The sequence below is a fragment of the Pristis pectinata genome, chromosome 3 (genome assembly GCF_009764475.1).
Source record: "Pristis pectinata isolate sPriPec2 chromosome 3, sPriPec2.1.pri, whole genome shotgun sequence".
Taxonomy (NCBI): Eukaryota; Metazoa; Chordata; class Chondrichthyes; order Rhinopristiformes; family Pristidae; genus Pristis; species Pristis pectinata.
Window position 1 is genome coordinate 78,446,599 of NC_067407.1, and position 18,615 is coordinate 78,465,213.

General features: G+C 44.3%; 1 protein-coding gene across 1 annotated transcript; it reads left to right on the plus strand.

Annotated features, from left to right (window-relative positions):
• The first annotated feature begins 12,243 nt into the window (after positions 1-12,243).
• LOC127567980 (prolactin-releasing peptide receptor-like) lies at positions 12,244-14,294 on the plus strand. Its single transcript, XM_052011222.1, has 2 exons — positions 12,244-12,325; positions 13,441-14,294. Exons 1-2 carry the CDS (start codon positions 12,244-12,246, stop codon positions 14,292-14,294), a joined length of 936 nt encoding a protein of 311 aa, XP_051867182.1.
• Positions 14,295-18,615: the final 4,321 nt, after the last annotated feature.

The window sequence follows — 18,615 nt, forward strand, 5'->3', positions numbered from 1 at the left end:
AATGTACTCTGGAAAGATTCCGGGTCCTGATTTATTTCCTGGAGAATTTTATAATGCTTTTTCCTCTTTGCTTATACCTTATTTAAATTCTGTTTTGGATTTTTAAATTGGGAAGATTACCATAATCCTTTGATGAAACTTCCATTTCACTTATTCTTAAGAAAAATAAAAACACAGTGGAATGTTCTTCATACAGACCAATTTCTTTACTTAATGTCAATGTTAAAATTTTATCTAAAGTTTTGGCTCGTAGATTGGAAAATATTTTACCATTAATTATATCCGATGATCAGACTGGGTTCATCAAAAATCGTTATTCCTATTTTAATATTCATCATTTACTGAATATTATCTACTCTCCTTCTAAGGAAATATCGGAATGTGTGATATCTCTTGATGCTGAGAAGGCCTTTGATTGGGTTGAATGGAGTTACTTATTTAAAACTTTAGAGAAATTTAATTTTGGGCCCGATTTTATTCAATGGATTAAATTACTTTATTTATCTCCGTTTGCCCGTGTTCTTACTAACTTTCCATTTTCTAAACCTCTTAAACTTGAATGTGGAACCAGACAGGGATGCCCTTTGAGCCCTTTGCTATTTGACCTGGCTTTAGAACCTTTAGCTATTGCTTTTTGAGAATCTACAAAAGTCACCCACAAAGTCTCGCTCTATGCTGACGATTTACTGCTTTTCATTTCTAATGTTGAGACCTCGCTACCTTGTATGCTTTCTCTACTTTCCCATTTTAGCCAATTTTCAGGATATAAACTGAATTTACACAAGAGTGAACTTTTCCCTTTGAATAATCTGATATTATTCGATACTAACCTTCCTTTTAAAATTGTAAGAAATTATTTTACCTACTTAGGTGTAACAATTAATAAAAATTATAAACATTTATTTAAAGAAAACTTCCTTACTTTATTGAATTATGTGAAAAGTGTCTTATTAAATTGGTCACCCTCTCTATATCGTTGATTGGCCGCATTAATTCTATTAAAATGAATATTTTACCTAAATTTATATAACTGTTTCAGGCCTCACATGTTTTTATTCCTAAGTCTTTTTTTGATTCTCTTGATTCAATTATATCTTCTTATGTATGGAAAAATAAACATCCTAGATTAAATAAAGTTCACTTTCAGAAAATTAAAAATAATGGAGGCTTTGCCTTACCCAATTTTAGGTTTTATTACTGGGCAGTTAATATACGAAATCTTACATTTTGGTTACATGATATTAATCATGAGGCTTGTCCAGTATGGGTTTCTTTGGAAGCTAATTCTGTTAAAAAATTTTCTATTGTCTCTTTGCTTTGCTCTTCACTTCCTTTATCATTAAATAAATTAACTGATAATTTGGTAGTTAAACATGCTTTGAGGATTCGGTTACAATTTAGAAAATATTATGGTTTATCGAGATTTTCTTTGTCTAGTCCCATTTTTGCTAATTTTTTTTTAAACCTTCTATGACTGATGTTTTTAAAGAATGGGATAGATTGGGTATTACTTGTTTTCAGGATCTATTTGTTGGAGGAAATTTCGTTACATTTGAACAATTGTCAATTAAATATAGTTTACCAAAAACTCACTTTTTTCGATATTTGCAAATCAGAGACTTTCTCCGATCTCAAGTGCGTATATTCCCCATAAGTCCTGATAAGAACTTACTAGGTTTAATTTTTAATTTGAAGCCTTTTTATGATGGTTTAATATCTAAGGTGTATGGTAGGTTATCAGGAATGAATAAGGCTCCTTTAGACAAAATTAAAAATGCTTGGGAACGTGATTTGCAGATTTCAATTTCTGAGAAAACTTGGAATGAAATTTTTAAACTGGTTAATACTTCATCATTATGTGCGTGTCACTCCTTCCTTCAGTTTAAAGTGGTCCATAGAGCTCACCTGTCCAAAGACAATTTATCGTGTTTTTATTCAGATATATCTCCTTATTGTGATGAATGCAATAATGGAGAGGCTTCTTTAATTCACATGTTTTGGTCTTGTCCGAGTCTTAAAAAATACTCGATAGAGGTATTTCAAACTTCTTCTGTGCTTTTTAAAATAAATTTTAAGCCAAATACTTTGACTGCATTATTTGGGATTGTTGGAGAAAAAGATATAATTTTGGAGACTTCCGACTTACACAATTTGGCCTTTATTTCCCTTATAGCCAGGAGGGGTGTGTTGCTTAAATGGAAAGAAGTTACTCCCCCCACTCACATTCAATGGCTATGGGATGTTATGTCATATCTAAATTTAGAGAAGATCCGTTGTTCAATTTCTGGATCTAATCTGGACTTTCAAATATTGTGGGGACCTTTTTTGAACTACTTTCAAAACCATTGATTTGGTGCTTAAAGTACAGATACTGCCGAATACCATTATGGCTTCAGGGATTTTTTTTGTCTTTTATTTACCAAACAGCTGCGGTCTTGGTAGTGGGTTTAGATTTTTTCATAATAAAATGATTCCAATTTATTAATATTATTTACTTATCATATCTGTTTATCAATATGAGGTATTGTGATTTCAAGTGTGACTCAATACAATGTATTTTGTAACATTTTGTCTTTTCTTTTGTTTCATGTAATTTGTATTTTCTATCTGGAATTAATAAAAAATATTGTCAAGGGAGAGAAAAACTTGCAGCAGCGTCACAGGCACATAGCATCAGAGACACAATAGTCAGAAGAAAAATATAAATCATACAGAAACGTAGAAGAAAGAACACGATTAGAACAAAAAAAGCAAAATCCATTGTACTGCAAAGTGGTCAAGGTTGTCCTAGTGTTGCGATACTGAGGGAGTGATTCGGTTGTGCAGGTTGAGTGAAGAACCTGATGGTTGAAGGGAAGTAGCTGTTCTTGAACCTGGTGATGTGGGACTTCAGGCTTCTGTACCTCCTGCTCGATGGTAGCTGCAAGAAGATGGTGTTGCTGAATGGTGGGGAAGTTTGTTGGTAGATGTTGCCTTCTTGAGTCAGAACCTCATAGGTACGTTTGTTGGTGGGGAGGGATGCGCCCATGATGTATTGGACAAAACCCATTGCACTGCAGCTTCTTACATTCCTGCGCATTGGAATTGCCGTACCAGACCATGATGCAACCAGTCAGGATACTTTCAACAGTACATCTGTAGCAGTCTGCAGAGTGTTTGCAAGACATGCCGAACTTCCTTACCCTTCGTAGTAAGTAAAGACGTTGGCGTGCCTTCCTTTTGATTGCATCTATGGCCTGAGCGCAGGTCAGGTCATCTGAGATGTTAACACCCAGGAATTTAAAGCTGCTGGCTCGATGCACCACCGATCCCCCAATGTGGACTGGTGCACGTTTGCCCTCCTTCCCCTTCCTGGAGTCAACAATCAGCTCTTTAGTTATACTGAGGTTGAGCAAGAGGTTGTTGATGCAGCACCACTCAACCGGGTGTCCTGTCTCGCTCCTGTACGCTGACTCATCACCACCTGTGATTTGTCCAACAACAGTGGTGTCGGAAAGTTTGTTTGTGGCATTGGGGCTGTCATGTGTTTGTGGAGGGGAGAGAGGGGTCTAAGCAAGCAGCCTTAAAGGTGCACCTGTGTTGATGGTCAGTGAGGAGGAGATGTTGTTACCAATCCCCGCTGATTCAGATCTGCCGATGAGGACGTCAAGAGTACAGAAACAGAGGGAAATACAGAGACCTGGGTCTTGATGCTTGATGATAAGTTTGGATGGGATGATTGTGTTGAACACCAAGCTGTAGTCGATGAACAGCAGTCTGTCGTATGTGTTCCTGTTGTCCACATGATCCCAAGCAGAGTGAAGAGCCAGAGAAATCGCATCTGCTGATGACCTGTTGTTGCGGTGGGCAAATTCACTTCATGAAGGTTCACTTCATTGTACTGGGCTCTGTAGGTTTGGATGGGCCCAGACCTGCTGGAAGTGTAGAACACGCTGCTTCTGGCTGGCAGCAGGTCAGACTCCATGAGGAAAGGCATCATCACCCTCATCAACAAACAGAAGGGGGAGAGAGAGGACATCAGGAATTGGAGACCCATTTCACTGTTGAATGTGGACTATAAGCTCCTGTCCAAGGCCATGGCCAACCATGTCAAGTCTGCTCTGGGACAGGTGATCCACCCAGACCAAACCTGTGCCGTACCTGGCAGGAAAATCTCTGACAGAATTCCGCTACTCAGGGACACCACCGCAGGACAGAGGGGTGGATGCCTGCCTGGTCAGCTTAGACCAGGAGAATGTCTTCGACAGGATATCCCACACGTACAGGATGGACGTGTTCTCTGAAATAGGTTTTGGGGAGGGAATCAGGAATTGGATCCAGCTGCTCCACACAGATGTCCAGAATACAGTTCAAACCAATGGGTGGGAGACAGATAGTTTCCCGTCAAGTCTGCAGTCAGGCAGGGTTGTCCACTCTCCCCCGTCTTGTCTGTGTGCTGCATAGAACCCTTTGCCGAATCCATCAGAAAGGACGAGAGAACAAGAGGGGTGACGTTATCAGGTAGTGGAGGCACACAAGTGAAAAACTCCCTGTACATGGATGATGTCACCGTCTTCTGCTCAGACCCATCATCAGTTCCAAGATTGATCAGCATCTGAGACCAGTTCGAGTTGACATCCGGGGCCAGAGTCAACTGGCACAGTCCAGGCTGCAGGCGTGCGTGATGAGGGACGCACTGAAGCTCGGTGCAACCAATGCTAAGGCTCTGTGGAGAAGGACCATGGTCTTGGATCCTTCTGCTGCCACACATGAAGGGCCTGAGTTGGGTGGGGAAGCCCCTCAAACAATGAAAGGGGTATCACCTCAGGGAGCCAGGTGACGGGCAATGGTGCCATGTTTGTTCCTGTGTTTTTAAAATTTACGCGACTGAAAGTAACAACCATGAATGTTAAGGTTTGTTTTGCACTGTTTCTTCCTTTGTATATATTATTTATTATGAATAAAGTCAATTTTTGAAATAAAAAATGGGATTGTTGCCAAATTTGTGTCTGGCGTTGGAGCCACACAGTCATGTGTGTATCAGGAGTAGAGCAGGGAGCTGAGCACACAGCCTTGAGGTGCACCTGTGTTGATGGTCAGTGAGGAGGAGATGTTATTACCAATCCCCACTGACTCAGGTCTGCTGATGAGGACGTTGAGGATCCAGTTGCAGAGGGAAACACAGAGGCCTGAGTCTTGAAGCTCAATAATAAGTTTGGATTGGACGATTGTATTGAACACTGAGCTGTAGTTGATGAACAGCAGCCTGACGTTTGTGTTCCTGTTGTCCAGATGGTACAGAACAGAGTGAAGAGCCAGAGAAATTGCATCCGCTGATGACCTGTTGTGGCGGGAGGCAAACTGAAGTGGATCCAGGTCATTTCTGAGGCACGAAGTGACTCATGCCATAACCAAGCCCTTGAAGCACTTCATTACAGTTAATGCAAGCACTATCGGATGGTCGTCAATGAGGCAGATCACCGCGTTCTTCTTGGGCACCTGTACAATAGATGCATTTTTGAAACTGGTGGGAACCTCAGACCATGGAAGTGAGAGGTTAATGTGTCCGTAAATACTCCAGCCAGTTGGACCGCACAGATCTTCAGCACTCGGTCATGTACGCCGTCTGCACTGGACGCCTTTCGTGGGTTCACCCCCTTGAAGGATGTCCAGCCGTTGGTCACAGAGACTGAGATTACAGGGTCATCTGGAGATGTGGAGGCTCGCGTGAGTGTGTCATACTTCTCCTGATCAGAGCATGCATGAAAGGCACTGAGTTCATCCGGGAGTGATGGGTCGTTGCCACTTATGCTGACCGATGTCACCTTGTCAGGAGTAATATTGTGCAAGCCCTGCCACAGCTGTCGAATGTCTGTCTGTGATTCCAGTTTAGTCCGAAACTGGTCCCGAGGTGGGGTTGAGGCCAGGGTAGATCAGCCATGGTCACTTTGAATGGGGGGGCAGGCATGAGGGACCAGGGGACCTACTCCTGCTCCTGTTTCCTTGTGTTCTTGTGCTTATGGATCCTGGGCTTTAGAAGTGGTGGCACAGGGAGCAACGGGCAGGCAGGAATCCCGAACCAATATCTGACTCTGGATCGGCCTCGGCTGGGATATGGTGCCTGGTTCTGGGCACCTCTGGAAAGGCAGGAAAAGCTCGGAATGGCTGACAGCAGAGGTTTACAGATGGGAACAGGAATATCACAATATGGAAGGTGTGTGGCCTCTCTCCTTGGAGCAGTGAAGTTGAAGGGAGATTTGGCCGAGATGATGACAGCAATGAGAGTCCGTCATGGGACACTGGGGTGGAAATTCGCCTTCTGTTGTGGCCACTAATTGCCTGGACATTAATTTGTATCCCAGAAACAACATGGGATCTTACTCTTCCTCAGCATTGAAAGACTGCATGTTTCAGATTTTTTTTGTGGCTTACGTGGATTTCCCAACATGTTGTTTTGTTGAATTTTCATAACAACTTCCCTGGGATGAAGCAATTCATTCCTCCTGTTTGTTCAATGACTGTAATTAACATTGGTCACATAGGAACAGATCGACTTTGCAGATTTTAGTTACTGTCGGCTGAACACGAGAAGTTCAAGCTGTATTCCTCTCACCACTCATTTGATAACAGAATATCCTTTCAAAAGATATTTTATACTTTTATTTATGGACCTCAGTTATATATTTCCTGACAATTTGAATATTGATTTCTCTCATTACAGGAAGCAGGGAACATTTGGGAAGAACACATTCTTGCCCTCCACCATTATAGTTGGTGGAATAAAGGGGAGAGGAAAGGGCCTGTGTCGGGCCTGTGTTTAAGGTGTATAATGGTCACAAGGTCCGGGCAAACCCATGCTGGTTACTCTTGTCTATAACTGTGCAGCCTTGACGAAATGAGAGACTGGGGACCTGACAGGTGCATGGTGATGCATTTTGGAAGGTCAAATAAGGTTTGGACAGACCTAAAGGGTTGGGTCCAATCGTCAGCATGGATTAAGTGGGGCGAAGGGCCTGTTCCTGTGCTGAATGACTCCAGGAGGCCCATGCCATGTTAGCCAAGACTGGTGTGCATCATAACAAAGGCAGCAGTATTGGGTTGTGTGCTGCCTGTGGTAAGTACTACATTGTGCACGCTGACTGTCATTGATCCAGGTGCTCCTGACATCATCAGAAGGATGTCGGGGAGATCATTGAGAAATATGTCTGCTGGTGATTCTGACATTTATTTTACAAATGGAGCTATTCTGTAAAAAGAAAGAAAAAGGTTCCCAGTTTTGCAATCAGACCAACACAGAGTTTGTGGGATCCACCTTTCAGCTGACCCAGAGAGTGATCACCAAGATCGGTGAGACCAACCTGGTGAAGTGACGCACTAATCTGAGCTGGTCCTGATCCCATTGCAGTCTGTAGCAATTGGCTGCCAAATCTCATCCCATCACAACAGTCACCACATCAAACAAAGCCCATTGACTGTAAAGACTTTGGCCCATCCTGGCACTGGGTAATTCCATAACAACAGAGGATTTTGGAAATATTGGAGCCTAGGCAGGATCCTGTGGACCTGGTCCCTGCCTGGACCTCAGGGTCATGTCCTGGCTGACACTGCTTCATGTTCTTCACTCCACTTCCACTGCAGTGACAGTTCTGTGTTCTCCCGGGATGTTAGATCCAGCACGTCAGACAGGTTTGCTTGGATCCATTTGTTGCCATTCTGCACATTAAATGGACCAGCAGTGACTGATCTGAGAAGGCCTAAAAATGGCACATTTTTCCCAGTGTCCTGAGCTTGACAACAGATTCTCCAACCCTCTCTTCTGCTCCCTGGGTAAATGAGCCAAAGCTGGAGATCTGGAAAACCTCAGCCAGTAATAGATGAAAATGTCCTTTCAAGGTTTTCACAATTTCATTGTAAGAGACTTAGTCTGTGGTTCCTGGCATTACTGAACTCCCTGGTGTGTTGTGTGCCTCTGTCCCTACTACCTGCCGTACCTCACACTTGATCACTGATTCACTGCTTCCTCAGGGAGCAATTGTTGATAAAAGTATGAATGGACAATCTTTTCTTTATCTGGCTGTCCTTCATGGAAGTGATTGTGGGTTTGGGAGGTGCTGTTGGAGCAGCCTGGGCATGTAACTGTATTGCATTTTGTAGGTGGTTCACACTGCAGCGACTGTGTGCCAGTGGTGGAGGGAATTCCTGTTCAGGGTGGTTGATGGGGTGTCAATCAGGTGGGCAGCTTTGTCCTGGCTGATGTTGAGCTGATTGACAGATGTTGGTGTTGTACTTCCAGTTAGATCAGTTCTAAATGTGTGCATAAAATGTGTCAACGTGGGCAATGGTGGCTGCATATGCAAGTATTCAGGATCATGGATTTAAACCTTATGATCCGTGAGTTTGACTCTGTTGATAAACACGATGAAGTTGGCATAAGTGCAAGACTTGCCTCGTCTTCTCACTGTCGGCATTGTCCTGTAACATGAATGTCGTCACTTTTCCCACCTTGTAGCAGTGAGCAAACTTCAAGGACAGTTTTGTTGTCTATAAAAGGCTTTGTGACATCTTCTGATCATGAAAGGTGCAGCAAGTTTGTTATAGGAACCATTTCCATAGAACCCAGAGAACCATAGAAAAATACAGCACAATACAGGCCCTTCAGCTCACCATGTTGTGCTGACCTTCTAACTACGCCTAAGACTATCTAACCCCTTCCTCCCACATATCCCTCTATCTTAAATTCCTCCATATGCTTATCTAACAACCTCTTGAACTTGACCAACATATCAGCCTCCACCACCACCCCAGGCGGCGCATTCCATGCACCAACCACTCTCTGGGTGAAAAACCTCCCTCTGACATCTCCCTTGAATTTCCCACCCATTACCTTAAAGCCATGCCCTCTTGTATTGAGCATTGGTGCCCTGGAAAAGAGGCGCTGGCAGTCCACTCTATCTATTCCTCTTAATATTTTGTATACCACTATCATATCTCCTCTCATCCTCTTTCTCTCCAATCAGTAAAGCCCGAGCTCCTTTAGTCTCTCTTCATAATCCATACTCTCTAATCCAGATAGCATCCTGGTAAATCTCCTCTGCACTCTTTCCAACGTTTCCACATCCTTCCTATAATGAGGCGACCAGAATTGGACACAGTACTCTCAGTGTGGTCTAACCAGAGTTTTGTAAAGCTGCATCATTACCTCGTGGCTCTTAAACTTGATCCCACGACTTATGAAAGCTAACATCCCATAAGCTTTCTTAACTACCCTATCCACCTGTGAGGCAACTTTCAGTGATCTGTGGATATGAACCCCCAGATCCCTCTGCTCCTCCACACTACCCAGAATCCTGCCATTAACTTTGTACTCCACCTTGGAGTTTGTCCTTCTGAAGTGTACCACCTCACACTTCTCCGGATTGAACTCCATCTGCCACTTCTCAGCCCAGCTCTGCATCCTATCAATATCCCTCTGTAAGCTTCGACAGCCCTCCATACTATCCACAACACCACCGACCTTTGTGTCATCTGCAAACTTGCTGACCCACCCTTCCACCCCCTCATCCAAGTCATTAATAAATATCACAGAAAGTAGCGGTCCCAGAACCAATCCCTGTGGGACACCACTAGTCACAGCCCTCCAATCCGAATGGACTCCCTCCACCACAACCCTCTGCTTTCTACAGACAAGCCAATTCTGAATCCACACAGCCAAGCCCCCTGAATTCCTTGGCCTCTGACCTTCTGAAGAAGCCTACCATGTGGAACTTTGTCAAACGCCTTACTAAAATCCATGTAGACCACATCTACTGCACTACCCTCATCAATCTTCCTGGTCACCTCCTCAAAGAACCCTATCAAGCTTATGAGGCAAGATCTTCTCTTCACAAAGCCATGCTAGTTGTTCCTAATTAGTCCATGTTTCTCTAAATGCTCACAGATCCGATCTCCTAGAACCCTTTCTAACAGCTTGCCCACCACAGACGTAAGGTCACTGGTCTGTAATTCCCTGGAGTATCCCTACCACTTTTTTTTGAATAAGGGGACAACATTTGCCACCCTCCAATCCTCCAGTGCCATTTCTGTGGACAATGAAGTTCTCTCAAGGTTCTGAGGATGCTTGAAAGTGCAACAATTTTTCTGCATTTGTGCTGTGATTTCACTGAAACTTTCATATTTTGAAAGTTAATGTTCTGAATTGCGATGAACATTAATAAACTGGATGTTCATGGAGCACTCAGTGTGTCCACAGAGTCCAGAAAGTCTCAGTATCGTTTCCCTGGGACAACAGAAGCTTGTCGACCTTGGCTGTTAAGTTACTGATCTGATATCATTTCTCAGAGACACAGAGGGGTACAGAATGGAAACAGACAACTTGGCCCATCTAGTGCAAGCTTATCATTTTGTACTCTAATCCTGCCCAGAGGAAACCCACAGGGCCAGAGGGAGAAGGTGCAAACACCACGCAGACAACCATTGAGTGTTCAGTTCGTGGATCCTGCACCCTAGGTTAATGGTGGAAGTATTGTGGATTTATTCACTGAAGTTCAGATTCACATTCTTTCAGGAAATCCCATTTTGGAAACAGTGTGATGATAGATTCACTCTGATGGGCAAATAATCAGAGGAGGCTTGAGGTGAAAAGGTGGCCATGGACCGTTGGTTCATAAAGCTGTCCATCACTGGGCTTTCCTCTCTGGTGTCAGGGTGTGTGTCAACATTCATTAGAGATTGATTGATGGGATCAGTCAACGTCTCCATTCTCAATGTACCTCCTGACCACCAGGACCACTGGGGGTGAGGTGAATTGACTTCAGTCTTTTGTCAGTCTTCAGTTCCTCTGTGTTCACTTGGATAAAACTTCAAGGATGCCTTTACGTATGAAGAAAGGCAGAATGAGGAGTGTGTGTTGTCACTCTCTGAGAGGTAAGATTTTGAGCATTTATATTGCAGACTCTGCCCCACATCCCATATCTCCATTGCAATGGATGGTTTAAACTAATTGAGTTATGAACACAGCATTATTCTGCTGTACCACTCTGCTCCTGTGTTTGAAAAGCTTATTTTTGGACACACATTCAAGCAATAATTCATTCCCTAGCAATTTGTCCGCAGTGTCCAGTGAACTCCGGGGGACAATGTGGTCCTGTCCCTCAACACAATGGACCCAGTCTCGAGCTGGCCAGCACCAGCAGTGCAAAAGGCTGCAGAGAGTTGTTGACACAGCCTGATCCTTCACGGGCAAAGCCCTCCACACCACTGACAGCATAAACCAGAATTTTATGAAGCTATAGAATATCTTCCTGATCTTCAGCTTAATACCTCAACTAATAAGAAGAAGCATGCTCTGCACCTTCTTTACTTCCTTATCAACTGCCCTATCGGCAGACACTTTCAGGGAGCTGAGAAATTGGACCTGAAGATCCCTCTGTGCATCCACACTGTTCAGGGTCCTGCCATTAACCTGATACTGTCCCTTTACATTTGATCTCCCAAAGTGCAATGACTTTCACTTCTGCAACTGATCTATATCCCCCAATCCCGTACCCTTTGGCAGTCTTCTATATGATCCATAATGCCACCAATCTTTGTAACATTTGCAAACTTACAAACCACCCATCCACTTTTTCATCAATTTCATCCATACAGGTCACAAGCAGCAGAGGTCCCAGTACGGAACCCTGCAGAACACCACAAGGCACAGACATGCGGCCAGAAATATTTACTGCAGGAAAATGTGCCTCGATCTGCCAGAGCTGCTGAGGGGGAGTGGAGAATGATGACAGAGAAGATCAATTTAATTCATCATGCAGAGCTGGAACGCAGAGGCTGGGAGATTGCTCCGTGTGAGTGTGTGTGGGGTTAGGGAGGAGAAACCATTGAGGAGTTGTCAAGTGGGAAAGATATGTGGACAGGGGAGGGAAGAAGTTGGGAGTGGGTCACTGTTACAAGCCCACTGCAGGTAGGATATGTTGAATAGTCTCTTTTGTGTTTCCAGTTCTGTGACCTTGAGTTTCCATCCAAATGCTTGTACACCAAGTGTATCTGACTAGTTTCTGTTGATCATTTACTAAATGATGTTTCAGACATGGTGCTAATGTGGTTATGTGTTTATTCATATCTCAGTAACTGACAATGATCACGTCACCCATTGGTCCATGTGGATGCCACCTGCCTGTATAAGTAAAGGCCTTCACTGAGTGAGTGGACTCAGAGTGTCAACAAAATCTCTTCCCTGCCGAAGGACATTGTTGTTTGCTGCAAAATATGAGAATAGGCGATGTAATCTACTTCTTCAATGATTTTAGACCTTATTACGACCGCGTCCTTGCAGTCATTGGAGTTCTCGGTAAGTCATTCTAACCATTGCCACCTTGACAGATCTGATGTGGAACTTGGTGTTGGATTTGTTCAGCTTTGTTTATTTATGACTGTTATTCCAGCTCTGACTGACCACTCTCTTCTTCCCTGATTTTACTTGCTGCCTCTCCGCCACATCTGCCAGGCTTCAGACTTATTGGATCAGCCTCCTTCATCCCGCACCTTTGGGGTTGCACTGGTTGGGCGCTGGATCCCAACTAACATTGTATTTATTGATTTCCAGGTCCTGCTGGGTTGTTTCCAATGTACCCAGAGGATACGATGTATTATATGTAAATTGACCCATATTGGTTGATATCACTGTCTGCAATGTGAGATGATCCATCTAATGCCTTCCCAGGGATGCCCAGATATTGAGAATGAATATAAACAAAAGGTGTCTCCAGTGGATCTCGGTCACTGTCCCGTCCATAGAAATGGGGATAGAAAAGACAGGAAGTGAAGAGCTGGCGATTGACTGTGTTGCTGATGGACAGCTGGAAATGGCAGTAACATCATTGAAAGTTTCTATTTCAGGGCATGAGCAGGAAGTGGTGGCAATCAGTCAGAAATGTCAGGAGCAGAGAGAGGAACGAGACCCATGTGAGACTGGAACAAGGAATGTTCCAGAGATTCCAGCCTGAGGTGGACACAACTGGGAACGGTATGGGTTCACCTGGCAACATTTCTTATCCAGACCAGGTTAGTGAACAAGATGTTCCCTGTGAGGATGAGTTCAACCAGCTGGATGTCCAACTCCTCAACTCATCCAAGTGGTTCCCAGTGTCAGCCATGTTGGCAGCTCCAATGGGTGACTGACTGGAGCCTCACTGCCTCTTTGATCCCATTTCCAGCCTATCCCTGAGGTAAAATATGGAAACCCCAATGCCGCACTGCTGAGGCTGTACTGAGGAATTTCACTGCACCAGTTAATCCAATTCCAAACTCGTTAGACCTTGCGTTTCATTGACAATTTATCTGTTGGCCCATTTGGCCTCCCCATTTATTTCATGTCACCTGTTAAACCTGCATCACTTAACAAAGACTCCACTTGCTCCCCTTCACTTGACAAATTTACCTTGTCTGCTTTTCTAAAATTCACAGCTAACGTGGTCGCAATTGTAACACTAACACGGGGGCGGTGCGGACTCTCCAAAGGTGTCACTTGGTATCTTGTGGCAATGGCCGGAGTGGATCTACTGGTCGTTGTATTTCAAGTGGTGCTCCAAAGGGGATTTTACTTTCATTACACTCCTGAGTGCAACATCATAGACACCATGGGTTACATGTCCGTAGCTTGCTCTGTCTGGCTCACTGTTGCCTTCACCTTGGACCGTACAGTGACCATTTGCTTCGAGAAGCTGAAGAGCAGATACTGCACTGAGAAAAGTGCAGCCATCGTTATTGCAGTGGTGAGTGTGCTGAGTGTGTTAACCAACATCCCGTGGTACTTCATGTACCAGTCATATTTCTGCATGATATCGTATGAGTTCAAAACTTACCTAGGATGGCAAATCTTTGACTGGGGACAGCGCATCTTAACCCCAGTCGTCCCATTCATGCTAATCCTGCTGCTTAATGCCGTCACTGTCAGGCACATTCTGATGGCCAGTGTAGTCCGCAGGAAACTGAGGGGGCAGCGGGACGGGGAGGGGAAGGACGACCCAGAGATGAAGAATCGAAGAAGATCCATCATTTTGCTCTTCACCATATCAGCCAGTTTTATCCTTTTGTGGATGACACAGGTGGTGATACTCGCAGTTCAGAGAATTACTGGACAGTATATAGGAATGTTTTCTTATTATGTTGTGGGAGATAATCTGGGAACAATGCTTCAGTTATTCAGCTCCTGCACCAACATGTTTATTTATGCTGTCACTCAGAGGAAGTTCCGGGAGGAGATGATTAATACCGTGAAATGTCCCTTTACAGCCATCCAAACTTGCATTAAACCTTAGAGAGTGTTCTGGGAAATCCAACCGAGGACTGGTGGGAATGTTATCATTCCTGACCAGCAAAATCCTGGTTGAAGCAACAGATCAAAGAGATTTGAAAACAAGACACAGAACATCCACGTTATAGTCAGGTGGAGGATTCACCAGGATTTATAAAACATATTTTAGAAAATAAGGAAAGCTTTTTATCTGTGTTTAGATTGGAGAATTGGCTATATTTCGCAAGTTTTGATGAGATGTAGTCAATGGTTGCACTGACATGAATTCCACAGAGTGAAATGAGTGGGTTTGAAGGGAATGGAAGAAACTGGTTGAGGAAGGGCATTGATGGGTTGACCTTGGCTTTGTGCACCAGTCTGAAATGGCTGGTGGAGAGTCACTCCCTGGTTCTCCAACTCTGCTGCCTTTTATCTCCACTGACCATTGGTTTTGCATCGATCTGCCTGAGCTGCTGAGGGGGTGTAGAAAATGATGAAAGAGCAGATATATTTCCTTCATCACCTGGAATGCAGAGTCTGGGAGATTTCTCTGTCTGAGTGTGTGTGGGGTTAGTGAGGAGAATCCACTGAAGACTTGCCATGTGGGGAAGATATGGAGACAGGAGAGGGAACACTCAGTCTAAACCCAGCTCATTGGGTGGTGGGATGATCGGAGTTATTGGGAGCTGTCAGTGAGAACAGTTTGGAAACGGCCTTTCCAAGGTTGGAGAGACTCCCGATGGCTTTAGAAGTGGAACAAAGTGGGGAGTGAAGGAGATGAGGAGCCAGAGACACTTTCTGTGACTGATCATCCCGAGGACAACAGCGGAGCAGCACACAGCATCCGGCAAAAGTACTTTGGGCCACGGAATCCATGCAGATTATTGAAAGAATCATAAAATCATGGAACATCCACAACTCCAAAGGAGACCATTTGTCCCCTCACATCTGTGCTAGTCCAGAGAGAAGTCTCCAGCCAATCCCCACCTTCCAGTTCTTGCTCCATATCCCTGCAGGTCACGGCTCTTCAGTACACCTTCAATGTGAGACTGGTTTCTGCCTCTTCCACCCCTTTAAGTGACCTCTGGGTGAAAAGATTTATCCTCATCCCCCTTTAATCCTTCTGCCAATTACTTCTAACTGATGCCACCTGGCGATTGGCTTCTCTGGTTGGGGAGCAGGTTACATTAAACACATTGGGATCATCGACCTTCTTGTTATTTCCTCAAAAATCAGGTTTGTCATATGCAACTTGCACTAAACAAACCCATGCTGACACATACTGACTCCGTACCATCCCAGTCCATCAGTGGATCATTGAAAGCTCTTGGAACAATAATTTCACCATCTCATCATTTCCCCATTCTGACAACAGATTTCCTCTTCCAATTTCTCACCATGGGTTAAGAGCCCCTTTTGCATCAGGGAAGGTGCAGTTGTTGCAGATCGATGCTCTCTGCCCCAGGATATCACTGGCCAATGTCCTGAGTACAAACATCTTCTGCTGCTTCATGAAGACCTTCTCTCCGTGGCGATGGCAGAAGTGGGGATGTTCCCTGATGTTGCACAATGTTCAATTCCATTCACAACTCCCGTGATAATGAAGCAGCCCATGCCTGCATGCATCAAGTGCTGGATATTATTTAGGCCTGGCCTGATTTGGCCATTACAGTGTATCGATGGTTGTTTTTCACTGACCTTTCAAAATGCTGTCTCTGCCTGAATATTTCCCTCATTCGTCAGTCCCTCTTTCCAATGTGTGTTTGCTCCTTTGTCAATACTTCTACCCCTCTCCCTTCCTTACCACTTTTGTCTCCCTGTGAATATTATAACTGACATTTTTCCCTTCCACCTTTCCCCCTTGACTGAGTTCAGAGAATGGGTTAAACTTAAAATAGAAGTTTTAACAAGATACACACAAAGGATCGAGTACCATGAGTTTGTTTTTCCACTAATTCCACAGAATGAAATGTGTGGGTTTGAAGGGAATGGAAGAAATTGGTTCAGGGAGGAGATGAACAGCTCATTCTTGGCTTTCTATGACAGTGTAAAACATGTTCTCAGTCTCAGTCATTAACACTGAGATGGTATTTCTCAGCCTCACCATCCTCCATTAAATGCCTTCCATTTCACTTTGGACCCTCCTCAACCACTGCTAACAAACACTTTTTCCCTTCACATTCCATCCCCTCATTGCTGAAAACTGTGTCCATCTACTCATTGACCATCTGCTGATTCTGTAAATTAATTCATTTATTAACTGTGATCTTCTGAACCAATATCTTTTTTGTAATAAAGGCAATATTATGATTTATTTATTTCATGACTTTGCAAACTATTGTTGTGAGATGATCTTGCAAACCAGTTCTCTTTCCATCTCATCCCAGCAGCTCACTGGAATGTCTTCTGGAAGAATAGTTACCTTCATCCTCCTCAGTCTGCTGATTGTTTAACGGAATCAATGGACATGTTGAATAAACCCCACCAATGCTTCAATATCTCTGTGACCTTGACCTTTAAGAACACTGAATATTGCCCGTGTACATGAGTGTGTTTGCTCCTTCATCCATCCTTCTACCCCTCTTCCTTCCTGACCCCTGGGAATAATATCACCTTTCATGAACTTTAAGTGTCACAAAGCCTTTTACAGACAACAAGATTATATTTTTCATCTTCTCATCTGCCGACAGCGAGAAGTTGCGGCAAGTCTTGCATTTATGCCAACTTCTCTGTGTTTATCGGCATAGTCAAACTCACTGATCATGAGGTTTAAATTCATGATCCTGATTACTTGCATTTGCAGCCACCATTGCCCACGCTGACACATTTAATGCACACATTTAGAACTGATCTAACTGTAAGTGCAACACCAACATCCCTCAATTTGCTCCACACCATGCAGGACGAAGCAGCCCACTGCACCATCAACCACCCTAAAAGTCTCCAAAATGCACTGCACTTACTTGCCCAGGCTGCTCCGACGGCACCTCCCAAACCCACAGCATCTACCACCAAGGACTACAAGGTACAAGGAAGATTGTCCATTCACCCTTATCTCATCTGCCTCTCTCAGGTGAGGACATCTGCACGGTGATCCTCCTCTGTTCTCTTGTTAATGACATCTCCTCCAACTGTCTCTCCCCCAACACGTGTGAAGCCATGTGCTGACTTGCCTGCTCCTCTGCGCCCAGTGAGAAGGAACTGGAAACCCTCTCCCACAGCAGACAAGATAGCCTTTGACACCTCACCTCACTCACCACCCACCCCATGTTGGGAGAAATTAGTGACATCTGCACTTCATCCAGTGCAGATGAAGTGTCCAGGATGGGTCACTGCATCCATGCGGTTATTTCAAAGTATCAGAAAATCATAGGACATCTGCAACGGAGGCCATTCGGCTTCTCATGTCTGTGCTAGTCCAGAGAGAATACTCCAGCCAATCCCCACCTCCCAGTCCTTGCTCCATATCCCTGCAGGTCACGGCTCTTCAGTGCACCTTCAAAGGAGGTTTAAATGTGAGACTGGTTTCTGCCTCTTCCACCCTTCAGGTAGTGACACCTCAGCGTAACGCTATTACAGCACCAGTGACCTGGGTTCAATTCTGGCCACTGTCTGTAAGGAGTTTGTACGTTGTCCCCGTGTCTGCATGGGTTTCCTCTGGGTGCTCGGTTTCCTCCCACATTCCAAAGATGTACGGGTTAGGAAGTTGTGAGCATGCTATGATTGGTGCCGGAAGTGTGGCAACACACTTGCGGGCTGCCCCCAGAACACTTTATGCAAAAGATGCATGTCACTGTGTGTTTCAATGTACATGTGACTAATAAAGAAATCTTATCTTATAAGAGATTTGTCCTCATCCCCCTTTAATTCTTCTGCCAATTGCTTTGAACTGATGCCACCTGGAGATTGGCTCCTCTGGTAAGGGAACAGGTTACATTAAACACATTGGCATCACTGTCACCATGTTCACCCCAAACCCCTATAATCTTCTTCTCAAGAGCCTCCCACTGCTCTGAGACCGAATCATCTCCAAGTTGCTGTTTCCACTCCAGTTTTACTGAATCACATCTCAGACACGTACAATTGGTCTGACCCCAATTTAGAACCATTACCCCTACTTTATCATTGTTGAAAATTTGTTGCCCTATCTCCCTTGGACCCTATGCCTGTCTACATCAATACCGTTCCTGTGGTCTGAAGCTTTCCTCCTCAGTATCAGCCACACTGACAAGTTTTGGATCATCTGCAAACGTCAACATTGCATCTGAATCACAAAACACAAAGGACTGGGTCCTGAGCCCCGTGGAACCCCACTGGTAACATCTTCCAGTCACAGAAACTACCCT